Below are 16,937 nucleotides of genomic sequence, written 5' to 3'. Positions count from 1 at the left end.
CAGTCCTATGGTCGGGGTGCACAATTCCTAGAAGCAAGGCTCGTGGGCTAGGGATACCCCCAAAAGGTGGCTGCCACAGTCCCCCACTCTGTACCCAGTTCTGATGCTGCAGTGTCAGCTCTGAGCCAGTCCTCAGGAAAGACGGGTCACCCCTGACCGGGCTGGTGGTCACCCCAGCCGTGCTCCCAGCAGGGGTGGAACATCAGGCATGAGGCCCCAGATGTCTCCCTCCCCGGCTGCCCTTCTCTTCCAGTTCTCTAAGCTGGGCCGTGCCTCTGGGCGTGCTCTCCCTTTCCTGAAGCCAGAGAGGAGGAAGAGTTGCCTAATCGGGTGAGAGGGGTGTAATTGGCTGGAATGCCAGGTCAAGTGTTTTACGGAAGGGAAGGAAGGGGATGGAAAGTGTGTGTGCAGCTCATGTCCGAGAAGCAAAAGACAGAGCTGGGATCCTGAAGGAAGAGTCCAGAGGAGGAGCTCTTTGGGATTTGCTAGGAAGATTAGGAAGTTGGGCTTCCACTCTCCCGTTTCCACGTGTAATATTTTAGGGAGGAGAGGTGATTCCTTTGTTGTTGGTTTTGGTTTTTGGAAGGAGAGTCGAGGTGAGGGCTCTCACCTGTTGACAGTAGACCAGGGGGCCTGTCTCTGTGGTAATGCAAAACATCTACCACATTCCACATTCCGGGCCCTGTGCCAGACAAGCCGATAACCACATGAGAGAGCTGTCGTCGTCCCTGAAGCCCCTGAAGACGGGTGAGACGTTTGTCCAGAAGAACCTTCCTTCATCCGCCCTGGCCCCCACCCAGTGTGCTCTCCATGGGGCAGCTTCAGACTCGTCAGTGGTTCCCACTGATCTTGGGGAAACAGCCCAAGTCTGTACCGCCGCCTCTGGCCCCTCCCCGCTTCCAGCCTCACCTGGAACCTGACGTCCCTGCTGCTCGGTCCCGGCCACACAGCCTTCTCTGCCTCTCCCTGCGGCAGCGGGATCTGTGTACCCGCTGTCCTCTCTGCTCGGAGCACTGGCTCTCCCGGGGCCCACAGCCCCCTCAGGTCCAGGCAGGTCTGTCTGTTTTCTCCTCCCTCTGGAGCCCTCAGCACCCAGCACGGTCTCTGGCACATGGTATGTGTTAAAACATTTGTTCAGTGAGTGGTGGCACCAGCTGGAAAGAGCCTGAGGAGGACTGAGCCCAGGTCTCTTGCCCCGAGTCCCGTGGTGGTGACCATCACACAGGGCTTTCTCTCTTGGCAGAGGGAAGTCTAGTCGGAGAAATGCCATGGTCGTGACAAATGTCTGGGAGGTCGGGCAAGAGACAGTACCTGTCTTCCCATTCCACAGATGGGATGGAGGGTCAGAGAAGGTCGCTGACTAGTGCAGGGTCACATGCTAATTAGTGAGAGAGCTGGATTGTCACCCACTCCTCAGCTCCTGCTCTCTCTACCTTTCCACTCAGCCCTTCTCGGCTACCACCACCTCCTCCCCCACAGTCTGCAGGGTACTCGGAAACGCCCTGTGAGCTTCTCAGGTGGTCCCCCTCTAACACAGGGCATTTGGCATTATTCCCCTGGGGGCCCAGGTTCTTCCTCACGCTGGGAGCTCTTGGGCCTGGGCTGGGAGTGTGACAGTGATGAATGTGGGTCTTTCCCCAGTCCAGGTCTATCTTCTTGAGCAGCAGGGATGGTAGCTTCTGGATCTGAATGGAACTTGCAGGTTGACTGCCCTGGGACCATTCCCGCTGCAGGAAATCTGGGCCCCAGTAGTTAGCATTGCTCCCTTCTCTCCCCAGGCCCCACGTTCCACAGTGCCATGTGGTCTGGAGACGACTTTTCCCTGCCTGACTTTCTGAATGAGAAAAGAGCCATTTCTCAGGCCTTCATTGCTCCCTTTTCCAATGCTCTTCCAAGACGTCCCTGAACAACTCTCCCCAAATACACAAGGGGCTCAGACTCGCTTACTGTGGGCCGTGTGCTCCTGTTCTCAGGCTGAACCTGAGACTTTGAGCAGTGTGGGGATCTGGTTCCTCCTGGCAGGTGCAGACGGGTCCTGAGATCATCCTAGAACAAGGGGACCTGCCCAGCCAGGCAGGGCTGTGAGCTGTGCAGTTGCCCAGGGCCCCATGCTCAGCGGGGCCTGTGCTTGGTTTAATTCTCTCCCATCACCATCTTGAAATTCTCAATAGTTTTTGAACAAGGGACCCCGCATTTTCATTTTGCACTTGCAGGTGTGTCGCCAGTCCCTCAGCCGGGCCGAGGGTGGAGGGCAGCTCCTTCCTGAGGGAGGGCCTTGTGCAAGCCGGGTTCTCAGCAGCCCCTAGAGAAGACCGTCCAGCTCCAATCACGCCTTCCTTACGCATTCTCTTCCCGCCTCTTGCTTCTTCTGCTTTCTCTGTCATCCCTGTCTGTTTAGTGCTTATGAATTGTAGTGGGGAAAGGCTTGGGGGAGAATCGGATGAGAAATATCAAGGAGGAAAAAGAGTTTCTGAGGCTCTGAAACCCAATCGAGGTGGTTTTGGGGCTGCTTTGCTTTTGAGGCCTGGGGTGGGTCCCTGGGAGCATGGATAAAGCTCCCCTCTCCCTTCTACGCCTTCAGGGTTCCCTTCCGATCGGGCAGATTTCTGTGCCTTCCTCCGAGAGGGACCTCCTTTGCATCTCCCCTTTATTTCCGCTGCTAGCTTTCCCGATGCCTCAGCGCAGGCTGAGTGGAATTGGAGCCAAGAGGGCATGAAAAGCCATGGCCTTCTCCCCTCGCCGCCCTCTCCCCCTCGCCGCCCTGTCCCCTCGTCGCCCTGTCCCCATTGCCGCTCTCTCCCCTCGCCGCCCTGTCCCCTTGCCGCCCTGTCCCCATCACCACCCTCTCCCCTCGCTGCCCTGTCCCCATCGCCGCCCTCACCCCATGGCCGCCTTCGAGTGCCAGGAGGCCTTATTGAAGGCACTCAGGTTTTCTCTGCATCTTCTCCCTTTCGACCCCTTCCCAGCCCCAAACTCCAAGTCTTCTGCAGTGTAGCCCCCTCCTCAGGCTCCTCTGTTTCCTTAAGCCGTCCCCTCCCTCCCTCCACCACCCCAGCCACCCCGCCTCAGTGTGATGGAGCCGACAGGAGCCAAGTCAGCCTGTTTCCTTGGAGGCTTCCATCTTACCCTGCGATCCCCAACCTGTAGGATTGGCCTCCTTGCTTCATTGCCTGTGACCGTCTTTCCCTCCAATCCCCGAAAACTTCAGTGCAGTGGAGAGTTTTTACTTTTTAAGGGAAGGTGATTTAAAATCTATTGCTTTGAGAATTTGACGGGACGACCTGTTGGGCTGAGCACAGCCCCCATGGAGCCTTGTCTCTGTTCCCCTGCAGCCCTCAACATGAGAGCATGGCTTCGAGTCCTTTCCAGGGAGAGACTGAATTCCCCGGGAGTCTGCTGGTTTTCTAGAAAACACTGGTGACTGCTGTGGTCACTTGTTTTAGCTGGTATTTGCTCTGGGCTTGGCTCCAAGGGCCCCTGTTACGCTGGGCTTTTGAACTGACTCCTCATCTTGGTGCTGAGCTATGTCTGGTTCCACAATGACTCTTCCTTCCTTCTACCGTTCTGGACTTTTCCATATTCTGTCCCCTTTCTCTTCTAGCCTGGTAACAAGCAGCAGTAAGATGTGCTTGGAGCCAGACAGCCTGGTTCCTGTCCCATGTTTTTGCCACTTACCAGCTGTGTTTTCCTGGGCAAGTTACTTAAGATCTCTGGGCCTTCATTTCCTCATCTGTAGAAGGGGGATGATGAGAGCACCTTCCTCTTTGGGTTGTTGGCAGGCCTCTGCTTGATACGCGTACAGTGCTCATAGCAAGTGCCTGCAGGCCGAGTGTGAAGCAGTTACTGTGACAGCAGGGGTGGGATTACTGTGGCTGGGACCAATCAGACCTCAGCCCTGGAGATGGGGTGGGGACAGTCCAGCTGCCCTGCACTGGCGGGGCTCAGTGGGAGCAGCCACCATGGTACCCGCCATGTACCATTCTGATCACCGTGACCCATGACAAGTGACTCGGGCTTCAGGCTTCAGTTCCCTTTGTTCTGGCCACGAGGGTGCTGTCTGCCAGCATCCCTGCCTTGTACATAGGAGGTGGGCAGTCAGGGTTTGTTGACTGGGTGCCAGCTGGCTGTGGCCACTTTGACTGACCTTTGTTTCTCTTGATGTTCCTTTCCAGAGTGTTCACGAGCCCACAGGCCCAAGTGAGGGTTATCTGCAGCTGGAGGAGCTGGTGAAGCAAGTGGTGTCTCCTTTCCTCGGCATCAGCGAGGACCGTGGGGTCTCGGGCCCCACGTTCACACTGGGTAAGGGACACAGCTCTCAGGCTGCTGGGAGCCTCGGAGATCACACTACCAGCTACGCGTTACTGAGCCCTGATCATGTGCTAAGCCCTTTGCTTCCAGTGTGGTTCCGTGCAAATCTGCATGTTCGTCACTCACATATCCCGGCTGGCCCGTGTTGCGGTACTGTCCCCGATACTGTGCCTCTGGGGTGGTGTTCGTCTGATCCGCATCTTTGATCAGCGGCTTTGATCTTTTTCGTGGGCTGCCACGTTAATTTTCCCATATCTGATACCAGAAACTGTGCCCTGTTGCGCCCCGCCCCCACCTGAGGGGAAATCCGCCCAGGCTGGATTTTCCTGTGAAAGCAGCCCGAAATGTGAAGCCAGCTGGTTGTGAGTGTGGCCTGATGACGTGGAACTGCTGTCCCCACTCATTTCTGTAGGTACCGCCAGGGCCTTCAGGCCCAGGAAAGGGGCTCCTGGATTTGGGGACCAATCCTGTCGGGGCCTTTTTCGGTGGCTGTGAAGCTCGTATTACTGAGTGTCAGGCTCTGTCCAGGCCCCCTGGAGAATCTGGAGATGAATGGATCTGTTCCTTCTCGCAGAGAGCCCATTGTCCCGATGGGAAATTGCTCTATAATAAGGCTTATCCTCCAAGACGCTCCTCAGTCACTGCCTGAAATGAAAGCCCCTAACAGCAGGAACTTTGTGTGGTGTTCTATCTCCAGCAATGGGAGTGGTGCCTGGTGCACAGCAGGCACTCAAAAAAAGATCTGTTTGGTGGATGGCAGGCACCGGTACCCCGAGGCCGGGGGGCCCAGCACCCGCAGAGAGGGGCGGAGGTGGAGAGAGAGTCCCTGGATTTGGAAGCTTTTGCCCCCTCTTGTTGCTTGAATGGAGTTGAACTGAGCCTCAAAGGAGGGAGAGGAGCGGCCGCCAGGGAGGGTCCCGCCCTCCTGGGCCTCACCACTGCAGAAGGCAGGGCGGCCGCGGTTCTCACGGCCCCTTCGGGTTTCTCTGGAGACACCAGCATAACCAGAGCCGCCACAAATGGAGGGTGCAGGCTCCAGCCTGCTGCCTGCCAGGTCCCCCGTCCCTCCCGCCCTCCTTTGCTCCCTCATTCCACCCAGGAGCTGGAACAAGCCAGAGCAGACGTGACAGCTGAGAGCAAACAGTCTCCTGCCCTCCTGGCCGTGAGCTGGGTACCACGTGGCCATGCCCTGCCTGGAGTCCCCCTTCCTGCTTGGCTCCCTGAGTCTGGGGTGGGAGGTTAGCTGGGCCTTGGCAGGGACTCCACCCTCGGCTGGGCCTGGAGCCGGAACGAGGGGAGATTTGGAAGGTTGTTCAGTGAGGACTCACTCTAAGAGGGGGTAGCTTCAGCTTTCAGCGAAAATACGAATAATATACCCTTTTGTCAGATTATAAAGCAAAGGCCTTGAACCGAGGACAATCCTTGCCTCTGGGGTGTTGTCTCAGTAGGTGCAGAGAAGGAAGGAAATGACCCTCTTTTGATTTATTATTATTATTATTTCAACCAATGTGTCCTGAGACCCTGTCTGGCACCTCGTGAGGTGCTGCAGGTGCATCTGTGGACTGAACCCGCCCATCCCTGCCCTCTGGCGCACGGTCCAGTGAGGAAGTCACAAACAACAGATTATGACTCGTCAGTGTACAAGTGCTCTGAGCGGAGGAAGTTCAGGGGCCTGGGGGCACGGCAGAGGGACTTCACCTCCACCTCCACCGGGAAATCAGGGAAGACTCCCCGGAGGAAGTGATATCTGTGATGGGACCTGGAGGATGAATACAAGATAGCTGAGTAGATGGGGAGGGAAGACTGTCCCAGGCAAAGGGAAGGATCTTTGGGAGGGTTTTGGGGTGGGAGGAGTGGGGAGCAGGAGGGCGCAGCATTTGAGGAACTGAAAGAGCTGCAGAGTTGCAAAGTGGCTGATGGAAGGGGAAGCCACTGGACACAGACCGCGTCCTGGGCGCTGTGCTGGGTGGGCTGGGTACCAGGCCACAGGGTAGGCACTGCTGTTCCCATTTTACAGGTGCGGCAAATGAGGATTAAGGTCGCTTGGCTATTGGAGCCAGGCTTCCAAAGCCCCAAAGTCTGCACTTTCCTGGCTGTCCCACGGGATCCACCCTCACCCCCCAACCCCTGTCCACTCCTGGGGTGACTATGATTTTACTGAGGGACAGCTAAGGAGGTGGTCCTTTCATCTCATTCCTTAGCCCAAGAGGTATCTGGGACCAGACATTTCATCCCAAACCTCTGGATACTCAAAAGCTACCATGGCCACAGGGATGTCCTTCCTTGTCGAGGACGTCCTTTCCAGATAGAGGAGGACTCTCCGGGCCTCAGTCTCTCCTCAGTAAATGGAGACAATCACATTCATCCTGCCTGTGGGAGAGAGGTGTTGATGACTGGCTGAAGTAAAGACTGAGGAGAGGTGTCGGATGTCCCTGTACCCACGGGAGGCCTCTGCCGTGGTCCACGCTGGGCCTGATGGGGGCGGGAGTGGTCAAGGCAGCTGGGCCGATTGTCCCCAAAGCCACCGCTTGTCAAATGCCTGTCATATCCCAGGTGCTGACCAGGGGCTTGGCACGTATTCACATCCTCCTCGCCCATCCTGCGGAGGGGTGGGTACCTCGGTCTCAGAGTTAAGAAACGTCCCCAGTGTCACACACCGGGTAGGTGACCAGAGCCAGAGAAGTGGCTCCAGGGGCTCCTCACTCACCACCTGCCCACGTGCGACCCTGGAGGGAGTCTTGGCAAGTCTCTGTTCCTGCCAGGCAGGCGATGGGCGTGAGGAGTGAGCCTCAGCCCTGAATATGCAGGGCCAGCTTCACGGAGAAAAGAAGTCTGAGCCCTGGTGGAGTGAGTGTGAGTGTGTGTGTCCTCCCCTGCAAAGCTGTCACTTTCCTAGGGCAGAGGGAGTGTGGGGTGAGGAGGAAGACAGGGACGTGGTAAAACAGGCGGCTGCGTCAGAGGCCAGGCCACACCCTACCTTCCTAGTTCCCAGGTTCCCAGCCGCTGGCCTGGCCGCGTAGGCCTCCGAGGGAGCCGGCGCGGGCCTCTCCGCTCGGCCTCTCAGGCGCGGCCTCCACAGCTCGCCCTGCCCCGTGTCTCAGGGAGGGCCCTTTTCCTCAAGACACCGTAACTACTAGTGACAAACAGGCGTGCACGGGCTTTCGGGTGCCCAGGCCTGGAGAGGGACGCCCACCACGGCTTGGTGTGCAGGGGCTCAATGCCTGCATTATGGTGGCCACTCCGCGGGGCCCGCTGGCGAGCCTGGGAGCTCAAAGGCCTGGGAACCGAGTCCCTCACAGAGGGCCTGAGGCCCGCCTCGTGCAGGCCTCGCTTCTCTCTGGGGGTTTGAAAGGAGCTGCCACTGCTGGCTCCGGTGCAGGGGATGAATGCCAGCGCTCAGCGGGCCCTGGTGACCGAGGAAGGAAGAGGGGCTCCCCCCCACCTCGCCCCACCCCGTGTGAAAGGCAGGAGGGCACCTGGAGGTAGGCGCCAGCTCAGGGGCAGGAGCCAGCCCCCTCCCTGCTCAAGGGGCACCACTGCAAGGGAGGGACCAGGTTTTAGGCCCAGGGGGTGCTCACAGCTTAATCAGTCCCTGAATGGGAGATTTCCCTCTGAGGGGCAGGCCCCAGCTTTCCCTGGTGCAAAGCAGAAAAACAGAGGCAGACAGCAGGCAGCAGCAGCGTGGGCCTGGCGTTCCATCTGAAGGCTCCCTGCCGAGGGGCCCAGCAGGCCGACCCCAGGGGGAGGCGGCTGATGTACCTGTCTGGGGCTGGCTCTGGAGTCGGTGGGAGTTAGTGAGGAAACGCTGCCTGCCCAGGGCACTCACGGCCCAGCTGCCCCTGTGGTCTGGGCTCTGCCCACACCCAGTCTTGGGAACCAAAACATTCCACCCAGAAAGCAGAAGGAAGAGCTGCAGGCCTCTCCCACGAGTCTTGGGCCGGGAGCAGCCGTAAGGAGGGAGGCAGCCCGAGAAGAAGCGGGGCCTTGGAAGCCACAAGGGCTGCGCTTCAGCTGTGTGGCCTGGAGTCGCATCTCTGAGCCCCTGAGGGCTGCGCACAGAGGAGGCAGAAGCTGCCCTGTCTCCCACCAGGGCCCAGGCCGAGCTGCCACCTGCTGTCTGGGCCCGGGCCCCAGCTAGAGCAGCCCTGCCCTGTGGAGCCACTCCAGATGAGTTGTGTCTGCCTCCCTGCTCCCTCCCCTGGGCCCCACACCACGTATTCTGGCCCTTGCCGTCCTGTGTAGTCCTGGCCTGATCATTTCAGTCTCCCCCTTAGACGGAGCCTGTTGAGGACAGGGAGCGTGTGGGTCCCCGGGTTTCCTGAGCCCTGGCACCCCCTCTCCTTTCAGGGAGTCAGTGAGTGGCCAGGCTGGGGTCAGTCAGTCCCTCTCGGAGGAGCAGGCCGTCTGAAAGGACCCCCCTGCAGGACCGTCCTCTCTGAATCCCCAGGTGCTCTCGTCTGTACCTCTGCCCCGACATTTGTCACGTGGACCTGGTTTTAACAACTATTTAGCAGGCCGCCCAGTGGTCGTGAGCTGGGGCTCTGCTGTCAGCCCTGGGCTCGCATCCTGGTCTCATCCCTGACTGTGACGGTGAAGTTAGTTAGCAGCTCAGCTTCACGTTCCCTTTCTGCAGAATGCTCGGAAGGATCACGTCAGTGACGCGCCTCCTTTTTTGTTACAGTACCGAGCACGCAGAAGACGCTCAGGTAATGACTGCTTCTGAGACCAACCCCGCCCCACCCCCCCCATACACACTGAGCAGGGCGCGGGCTCAAGCCCCTGTGCCAGGCTCCATATCAGATTTATGTTTCCCTTCTCAGCAGCCAGCACAGCATTCTACACATAGTAGCTCAAGAAGTGTTTGTTGAAGGACGGGGGCAGGCGTCCTGGGGACCCCCTCCTCTGAGCTGGCCACCCTCAGTGCGGCCCCAGCTCTCAGCAGCAGCCGAAGTAGCCACTCTCGTCAGTTGGCTGCCTGTTGAAGCCTCCAAGGGCTTCGGGCTGCTGGACTAACGTGAGAGGTGGAGGACGTGCGGGCCCCCGTCCACGACACCTTTCCTGGCTCATTCTCCCCAGTTGGGGCCATGGAGATCATCAGACGAATTCTCATTTCCTCCAGAGATGCTGCATGTGTCCACCGTGCACGTCTGTCCCCTGTGGCCTCAGCTCGCCCGATGTCCCCTCTGGGCCCAGCCTTTGTTGCAGCTCTTTCCTCTTCCCAGGCTGCCTGCCCCATCCATGTCTGCCCATCCCAAGTCTTAGCCACGCTGAAAAGTCTAACACGAGTACCGCTCCTTTCCAGACACCCCTCCCCAAGCAGAATCATCCCCTGGGTCCCCCACACTCCCGTAAAACAGCACTGGAGTCTCTGTCAACGATAGACACGGTGTAGCTGCTGTCTGCTCCTTCAGCTCTGCCGTCCGCACAAACCCGCCTGCTCCCGCCGGCAGCTGCCCAGTCTCAGCAGCACAGAGATCTGCACGCAGTGCATACTCCTCGAACAGCCCAGCCAGTCCTGCCAGGCTGGGTGTAGGGTTCGGGCCACGACGTGGGTTTCCCACCGGCCAAGCTCAAGTGCTGGCTTTTAGCAGCAGCAGGAGAGAAATGAGTTGTTTTCAAGGGCATTTTTTAAAGGATGGTTCTTTAATAGGGTCCTTGCTTCTTTGAACTTTTCCAGTGCTTCTGTTTTATAGTCATCGATTTTTGTGGTCATAAAAGTAAGACATGGTTAATGTAAAAATGTGGGAACATGATAGAAATATGTGGCTTGGAGGGTTTGAGCACCTGTGCTTCAGAGAGAACCTCTGTCAACGCCTGGCCTAGACTCTTCTGTCTTGGTTGCTTCTTGGCGTTTTGTCTCCTGTTTGTTATTCCCCAGAGAGGGGGCCAGTGACCCAGCCTCCCCCAGACTGCACAGCCTCTTGTCTGGACCTGCTGGGGGCTGGTGTTTGCTCTTACCTGACTTCAGAGGGTGGGCCGGCTCAAGAAGCACGTCCTCCAAGGGCAGCAGCGTGTGGTGGGGAGAGTCTGGGCCCTGCCCTTCAGAACCTAAGAGAATGGGCTGAGCCGCAGTCTGCCCCATCTGAACAACGGGGATGATGAAATATGATTGTTATTGCCAAACAGCTCCCTTGGGGCTCCAAGCCAGTAGACTTGGTGACTTAGTCCTCAGGGTTAGGATTTCATTCTCTTGTCGTTGTTTGTGGACATATGTATACACAGGGCATATAAAACCACCCAGTGACGGGCACTGCTGAGAGCTGAGCAGATGGACACGGCAGGTCTCACTGCGATGCCCATCCAGGACCATGAGCTTTGGAAGTGACCATAGCATGTGTCGGGGGCCCCCAGATCCAAGGGAAGAGCTGGGAGTAAACCAACACAGCAGAGGCCGCCTGTCCCCAAGGCACTGTCTGCTTTCCCCGTGATCCTGGCAGAGCCCAGGGAACGTCAACACTGTCAGGCCCCTCTGCTTTGCTCCCTGCTGCATCCCCTGCTGAGAGACGGAGTGTCTTCTTTTGGGGTCTTCAGGGTCTCAGGGATCCTGTGGGAGCCGAGGAAAGCCATGACAGGCAAAATGGGGTGGGTGGTTGGAAGTCTGGGAGGGGTGCGCTCTGGGAGAGGGGCAGTTGAAAAGAAGAGGGCTTGAACAGAGCCCACCCATTTCTCAGGCCTCAATCCTCAACCTCCTCTGCCTTGCTGGGGTCTTTCATCCAGCTCCCGACGCAGATGCGGTGCCCAAGCTGGAGAAGAGGCGGGTGCCTCTAGGGCAGCACAGGGAGGAGGCTCCACTGGAAGCGAGGAGGTGCAGGGGTGTCGTGGTCCCTGTCCTGGCCCAGTCCTTGTGGAGGTGGGGAGAGGAGAGGCCCTGGGAATTGGGGTGTTGCTGCTATATAGGCTTCCTCTTTTGGAATCTTCTCCCTGGATTTTACTTGCTTGACTGTTTGGTTCTTCTCCCACCTCTCCAGCCCATCCTAGGGTTTCCTTCCTTCTTGAGAGGCAGAGGGGCTCACTGGTGAAGATGCTCGGCCTCTGGAGGCCAGGCCGTCTTCCAGCCCGAGCTATGCCTCCTCGTGGTAACACTGGGCAGGTTATTTGCCCTCATGGTGCTTTAGCTCCCCCTCGGTGACACGGCAATAATGGCAACAGGCCCCGCCTCACTGGGTGGAAAGGACTCACACCTGGAAGGTGCTGAGAACAGTGCCCGCCGTTCTCAAGTGCTCAGTGTGTGCTGGCTGTGAGTGATTTAATCGTCATTCCCGTGAGCCCTCGGGCGGCATCCACCCCCTCGTGCAGGCATGCAAGAGAATGACTTAGTCTTGACCCCTCTTCCTCTTCAGAGAGGTCACGTTTACTCTGAGGGTTACAGCCACTGGGGACTCCAGAGTTTTCACATCCCAAAATGTTTTTTTCTCATTATGAAAGAAATGCATGCACATGGAATAAAATTTGGAAAATATTTTTAAAAAGGATAAAGAAGAAACTTTAAAAATCACTAGTAATCCTTCTACCCTTCTGCTGTTGCTATTTTGATGTTAGATATAGACTTCCTGGTTTTTATACATATGTGTGCATGTATGTGTGTGAATACACCACCTAGTATAACCCCAGTTTTGTTTAAAAAAGGAAAAAGTGCATATAATAATGTTTATATTCTGCTTTTGTCACCAAATATTATTATTTTGTGAACATTTTCTTACGTCCTTCAATATTTTTTGAAAAGATCCGAATTTCTATCTGTAGCCAAAACTTCTTTCCCCCAGTTCAAACTTGCAGATCCGTCGGCTTGTTCCCAGCCCCTCCCCGTCATCCTGTCGCACAGCCCGGCGCTGCCGCCATCCTGAGTCCTCTTCTCCCCTCCCTGGGCATCTTGCCTGTTGGCTCCTGTAGTGCGGTCTTGGGGGGCTCCAGCCCGTGCTCTTCCTTGCCTCGCCCTCATCACCACCACGACTCGAGTTGCTGTCTTGGTCACCTGTCACCTTGACTCTGATGTTAGTGCTCATTTTTTTCCACATGTAATCCATATTTATTGTAGAAAATTATACATGGTCTCCCTGGCTTTCCTGACTCCTGGCCTCCCAGTCTCCAACCGTGCACGCTCCTGCCAGGTGAATCTTCCTGAAGCCCAGCCCCCATCCTGCCTACACCTGCAGTGCCGCCTGCTCCCCACCCCATGGCTTGTCTATTGATCACAGATGGTTCCATCTGGCTTCTGAGGGGCTTCCTACGACATGGCTCACCCTGCCTGCCTGGGCACATCTCCCCTGATTCACGTAGGCTGTGTTCTGGCCAAGCTGTGGCCCGCTGTGCTCAGGCTGCTCCCATTGCTCATGACGCTGTCACCCCTGCTCCCTTCTGGGAGTTCTGCTACTCGGAAGGCATATCTCCAGTGTACATCCTCCCTGGCAAGTTTCCTGATTGTCTCCACATGGGTACACTTTTTCCTCTCTTTGAACCCCACGTACTTGGCTTGTCCTTCCCTTGGGTATCTAGCCTGTTACAGGTATCTGTGCGCTTTGCATGGCAGCTGGGACGAGCGAGGTCTGGAGTGAGACAGACCACGTGTGAGTCTCAGCTCTCCTGCATTCTAGCTGTGTGAGCGTGGCTAAGTTATGACCTCTCTGATACTCAGCTTTCTCTTCTGCAAAGCAGGAACTGATAATACATCATGACTTAGGTTCAGTTTTTAGGAGGATTCAGAAGATGGATACATGTCAAGTTTCTGGAGTGTGGTGAGAGCTCAAGCCGCAGCCGTTGTGTAACAATGATTCGTGTCCAGTCCTCCTCTTTGTGTCTGCCTCCGTGGAGCCTAGCCCATTCGTCGATGATGCTAAAGGCTGTTGGAGTCCAGAGTATTGAGTTGAACAGACGTGGGTCTCAGACCACGGTCCCGGCTGGAAGAGAAGGAGCGTTGGGAGTCCCGGGTCAGGACGATTTGGAGGGTGTCCCACTGCCCGAACTGTGATAGCTGAGGGGCCCCCAGTTACCTCTTCCTCTGGATTTAGGCTTACGTTGATACTGCAGAGGCTGTGTCCAGCTGAATGGAACCAGAGGGCTTCTTTTGGAAGCTGGTCTAGCCAGTGCCCAAGTCTTCAGAGGAGACTGATTGACAGGGAATTTAGGGCAAATCCAGTGAAGCTCACGCAGCAGCTGGGAAAGAGAGAGTCCCTTGAACCTGATCTATCGAGGAAAGGCCTTTGGTGACCCCTGTTATGGGGGGAGGCTCAGTCAGGGGCAGTATCTGGCACAAACAGATAAAGTTGCAAGAGACACATGTCGACATCCCAACTTCCTGGCTTGCATTCCAGCAGGCTTCCCCTAATGCTGTTCCTGCAGGTGGAGCCACCCGCTCCCTCTTCCCCCAGATTGATCAGGAGCTTTGGACCCCTACTTTCCTCTCCGCCATTATAGCCTTTGCTGGTTTTTCTCTTGCAGCCAGGCGCCACTCCAGGGTCCGGCCCAAGGTCACTCTCCTGAACTATGCCTCCCCGATGACCACTGTCAGCCGGCCCCTGAACGAGATGGCCCTGACCCCACTGACAGAGCAAGAGGGGGAGGCCTACCTAGAGAAGTGTGGCAGCGTCCGGCGGCACACGGTGGCCAATGCCCACTCGGACATCCAGCTGCTGGCCATGGCCACCAGGATGCACTCAGGCTTGGGCGAGGAGCCTGGCAGTGAGGACAAGCGCCTGCTCCTGCCGCCCAGCTTCCCCCCGCCCCACCGGCAGTGCTCCAGCGAGCCCAACATCACCGACAGCCCTGATGAGCTGGAGGAGGGGGCGGGGGGCAGCCAGGAGGACTCGGAGCTGAACTGTGCCTCCCTCAGCTGAAGGCCCACCTCTGGACTTCCCAGCTCCTGCCTGGCAAGCAGGATGGGGACGGCTCCATCCCCAGCGAGCACGAGGGGCTGTTCCTTTGGGCGATGCTGCCTTGTGGCTTTTCGGGTACAGGCCTAGTCTGAGTGCCCCGGGGAAATCCTTGTTGTCAACCCCTCCATTGTTGTGACTGTGACCACCTCTCTGCAGCCACTTAGACTCAATTGCCTCATGTTCTCTGTCTGACTTCCAGCCTTGCCTGCCTGACTCAGATCCTCATCTCTGGGCCTTTTCCCCTCGGATATTGGACTGTCCGTTGCTCCCAATGATATATCCCATTGCCCCTGGCATTCCCATAGCAGGAGCTTGTCTGGGCCACACAGACCCATCCAGGACGTGTTGGCTTTCAGAGTCCCCTTTAGGTTCCGGTGATGCAGAGGCTTGTGGGTGAAAAGAGGTAATCGAGAGGTACCTCTGCTCCTGTCTTATTGAGTGAGGGTAGACTGCAGCCCTACCAAGCACGACCCTGGGAATGCACCTTCCTTGTTTTAGTTTCAGAACTACTGGGGAAGAGTTGCCCCCCTCGTGGGTGAGGGTCCATCCTCACCTATATCCAGACCCTCCATGCCGCCTTGGGCTTTTGGCGCAGGCGGCCACAAGGCTGGAGACCCCCCCGTCTCTGATTAAGCCTCGGCATTTCCCTCTCAGGCTTCCTCCCACGCTCAAGGCACTAACCTCCCCGGAGCAGTAGCTGGTGCCTTCCTCCCTCTCTCATTTCAGAAACTGGCCATTTTCCTAGTGGGTGCGGGGCCAGCTGATACCAAACAACTAGTCTGTTCCTGGATTTGACTTGAATTCTTTAAATGTGCATCGTTTCAAAAAAATTGTTGCAAATATTTGCACGTGGGATCTTGCACTGCTCATTTCCAACGGTGTGTGGCTTCAAACTAAAAAGTAAGCAACCCTCCTAAAAAAGGAGATTGGCAGTGGTTCAGGGTGGAAGTGCTCCGTGGTGGGCAGGGTGCATGGGCTGCAGAGCTCTGGAAGCAGCCGGACCTGAATACAGAATGGCCTGTGTTTGTGAGTGCTGTAGTTTAGAGGAAAAGCTACCTTGAGGTAGGGGACTCAGCGTGCCTTGTGAACAGAGGGTTGTAGCCAGTGGGATGTCTCAGTGCTTCACAGGGTGAAGGGGAAGATGTGGGTGGGACCTTTTGGAGAGATATTCATTCCCTGTGAATAAAGAGGTGCCCAGAAGTGCCTGAAATTTCTAACATGTGAGGCCTCAAGATGCTTTTTGGGGCAGCAGCCTTTGGTACTGTGCTGTATCCTTAACACTGTTCCCTCTGGGCCTGGGCAGTTTATTCACTCTGAATCCCTGTTCTTCTCTTCATATTTGCCTATTGGCCCCACTAATTACAGCTCCAGAAAAAAGAGAAGGCTCCTCTGGACCCTTCTGGCAGCTTCTAGGTATCCTGTTAGTCTCTGCAACGTTGTTCATGAAATCTCAGAGACCTGAGCCAGCCTGGCTTCCAATATGGCAGGGGGTGCTGGGAGAGGATGAGGCCAGTTTCAGCTGCCAGCGGGGGAAGAAATCTAAGCTCATCCAAGCCTTGATGGCATTTCCCTTCTGGGGGAAGATCTGAAATATGACCAGAGTTGTGCTTTTGATGGCTTGTAATTTGGAAATTTTGTTTAAGAACTTGTTTCATTTTCATCCTTCTAAGACTGATGGAAGAGAAATGTCCAAAGGAGATCTTCTGAGGATTCCAAACCAAAAATAATCTCTGTGTATGTGTTGGATAAAGTCCACAAATTGACTAACATGCATTAGGCAAATGGAACATCAGTAAGTAGCAACATGATGATTTATTTAACCGATGGCTTCTGTCCTTATTGGTATACTATAGCACTTGGGACTAGTATTTATTGATCCAAGCAGAGTAATCAATCATGCTTGGGTTTGCTTTTTTAGTTTACAACATTAACAATATATATGTTTTAGAAATCTCTTTTCCATATACCAAATGCCCCTGATGAAGACAGCAGTCATCAGTTAAATACGTGAGCTCTTAGGTTGAGAATGGGAGTGTCAGTTCAGATCCAGTGTCCTTAATTGCTGATGACTTAGCCAGTTTAAAACTTCACCTTTGATGTACAATAAATATTTCAGACTGTATGTATAAAAATTTTCTTGATGTTTATGGGCATTTTAGCCATCAGAAATATTGCAAGAGTGACAGCTGTAGTGTTTTTAACCACTTTTTCTCCCCTTGATGAGATGAAGATTCATTTTTGCTATTTAAGCTAGGATCTTCCTGTGGCTGAGGTTTAATGACAGGAAGTGATCACGACTCTAAATTCGGAGTGAGCTCACAAACCAAAAACCTTTCATGTTGTCTGTTTCCAAACCGGATTCAATAAACACCGTTTTGTACACGTTACCCTGCCCCCACATTGCGTGTCTCGATTGCACTTGCAAGCACAGCAGTCCATTAGATCTTTATGCGTCCTGTCCTCATGCTTCCTGTGTCTGCCTCCCTGCCTCCACTCCAGGGTCAGGCAGCAGCCTCAGCTCAGCCGGTCCCTCCTGGGTTTTGTTTGCCATCCTCAGCGGCACCGGCAAGTCATTTCCTGGAGAAACAGCCTGTCTGCAGCGCCTTGGAAACACTGAACAAAGTCTGAGAGGGCAAGGCCTCTTCTAAAACCACCTTGGTCTCTTCCCAGAGTGTGTGACCCAGAGGGAATACTTTTACCGTATTTACTCATGGACTGTGTCCTCATATATTCCCCTCTGATTGTCTGGCACAGGGAATT

General features: G+C 55.7%; 1 protein-coding gene across 2 annotated transcripts in view; it reads left to right on the top strand.

Annotated features, from left to right (window-relative positions):
* Positions 1-16,564, top strand: part of PRR5L (proline rich 5 like) — a 73,310-nt gene extending 56,746 nt beyond the window's left edge. For both annotated transcript variants that reach the window (XM_087423124.1, XM_004436872.3), the window contains exons 8-9: positions 4,173-4,299; positions 13,744-16,564. In XM_087423124.1, coding sequence (XP_087279250.1) covers positions 4,173-4,299; positions 13,744-14,138 — 522 coding nt within the window. In that variant the 3' untranslated portion in view covers positions 14,139-16,564. The remainder of the gene's footprint in view (positions 1-4,172; positions 4,300-13,743) is intronic.
* The last annotated feature ends 373 nt before the right edge of the window (positions 16,565-16,937 follow it).

Source organism: Ceratotherium simum, chromosome 34 (genome assembly GCF_057802395.1).
Source record: "Ceratotherium simum simum isolate JZ-2026a chromosome 34, ASM5780239v1, whole genome shotgun sequence".
Lineage (NCBI taxonomy): Eukaryota > Metazoa > Chordata > Mammalia > Perissodactyla > Rhinocerotidae > Ceratotherium > Ceratotherium simum.
The sequence above is the reverse complement of the archived record's forward strand: the minus strand, read 5'-3'. Positions and strand labels throughout refer to the sequence as shown.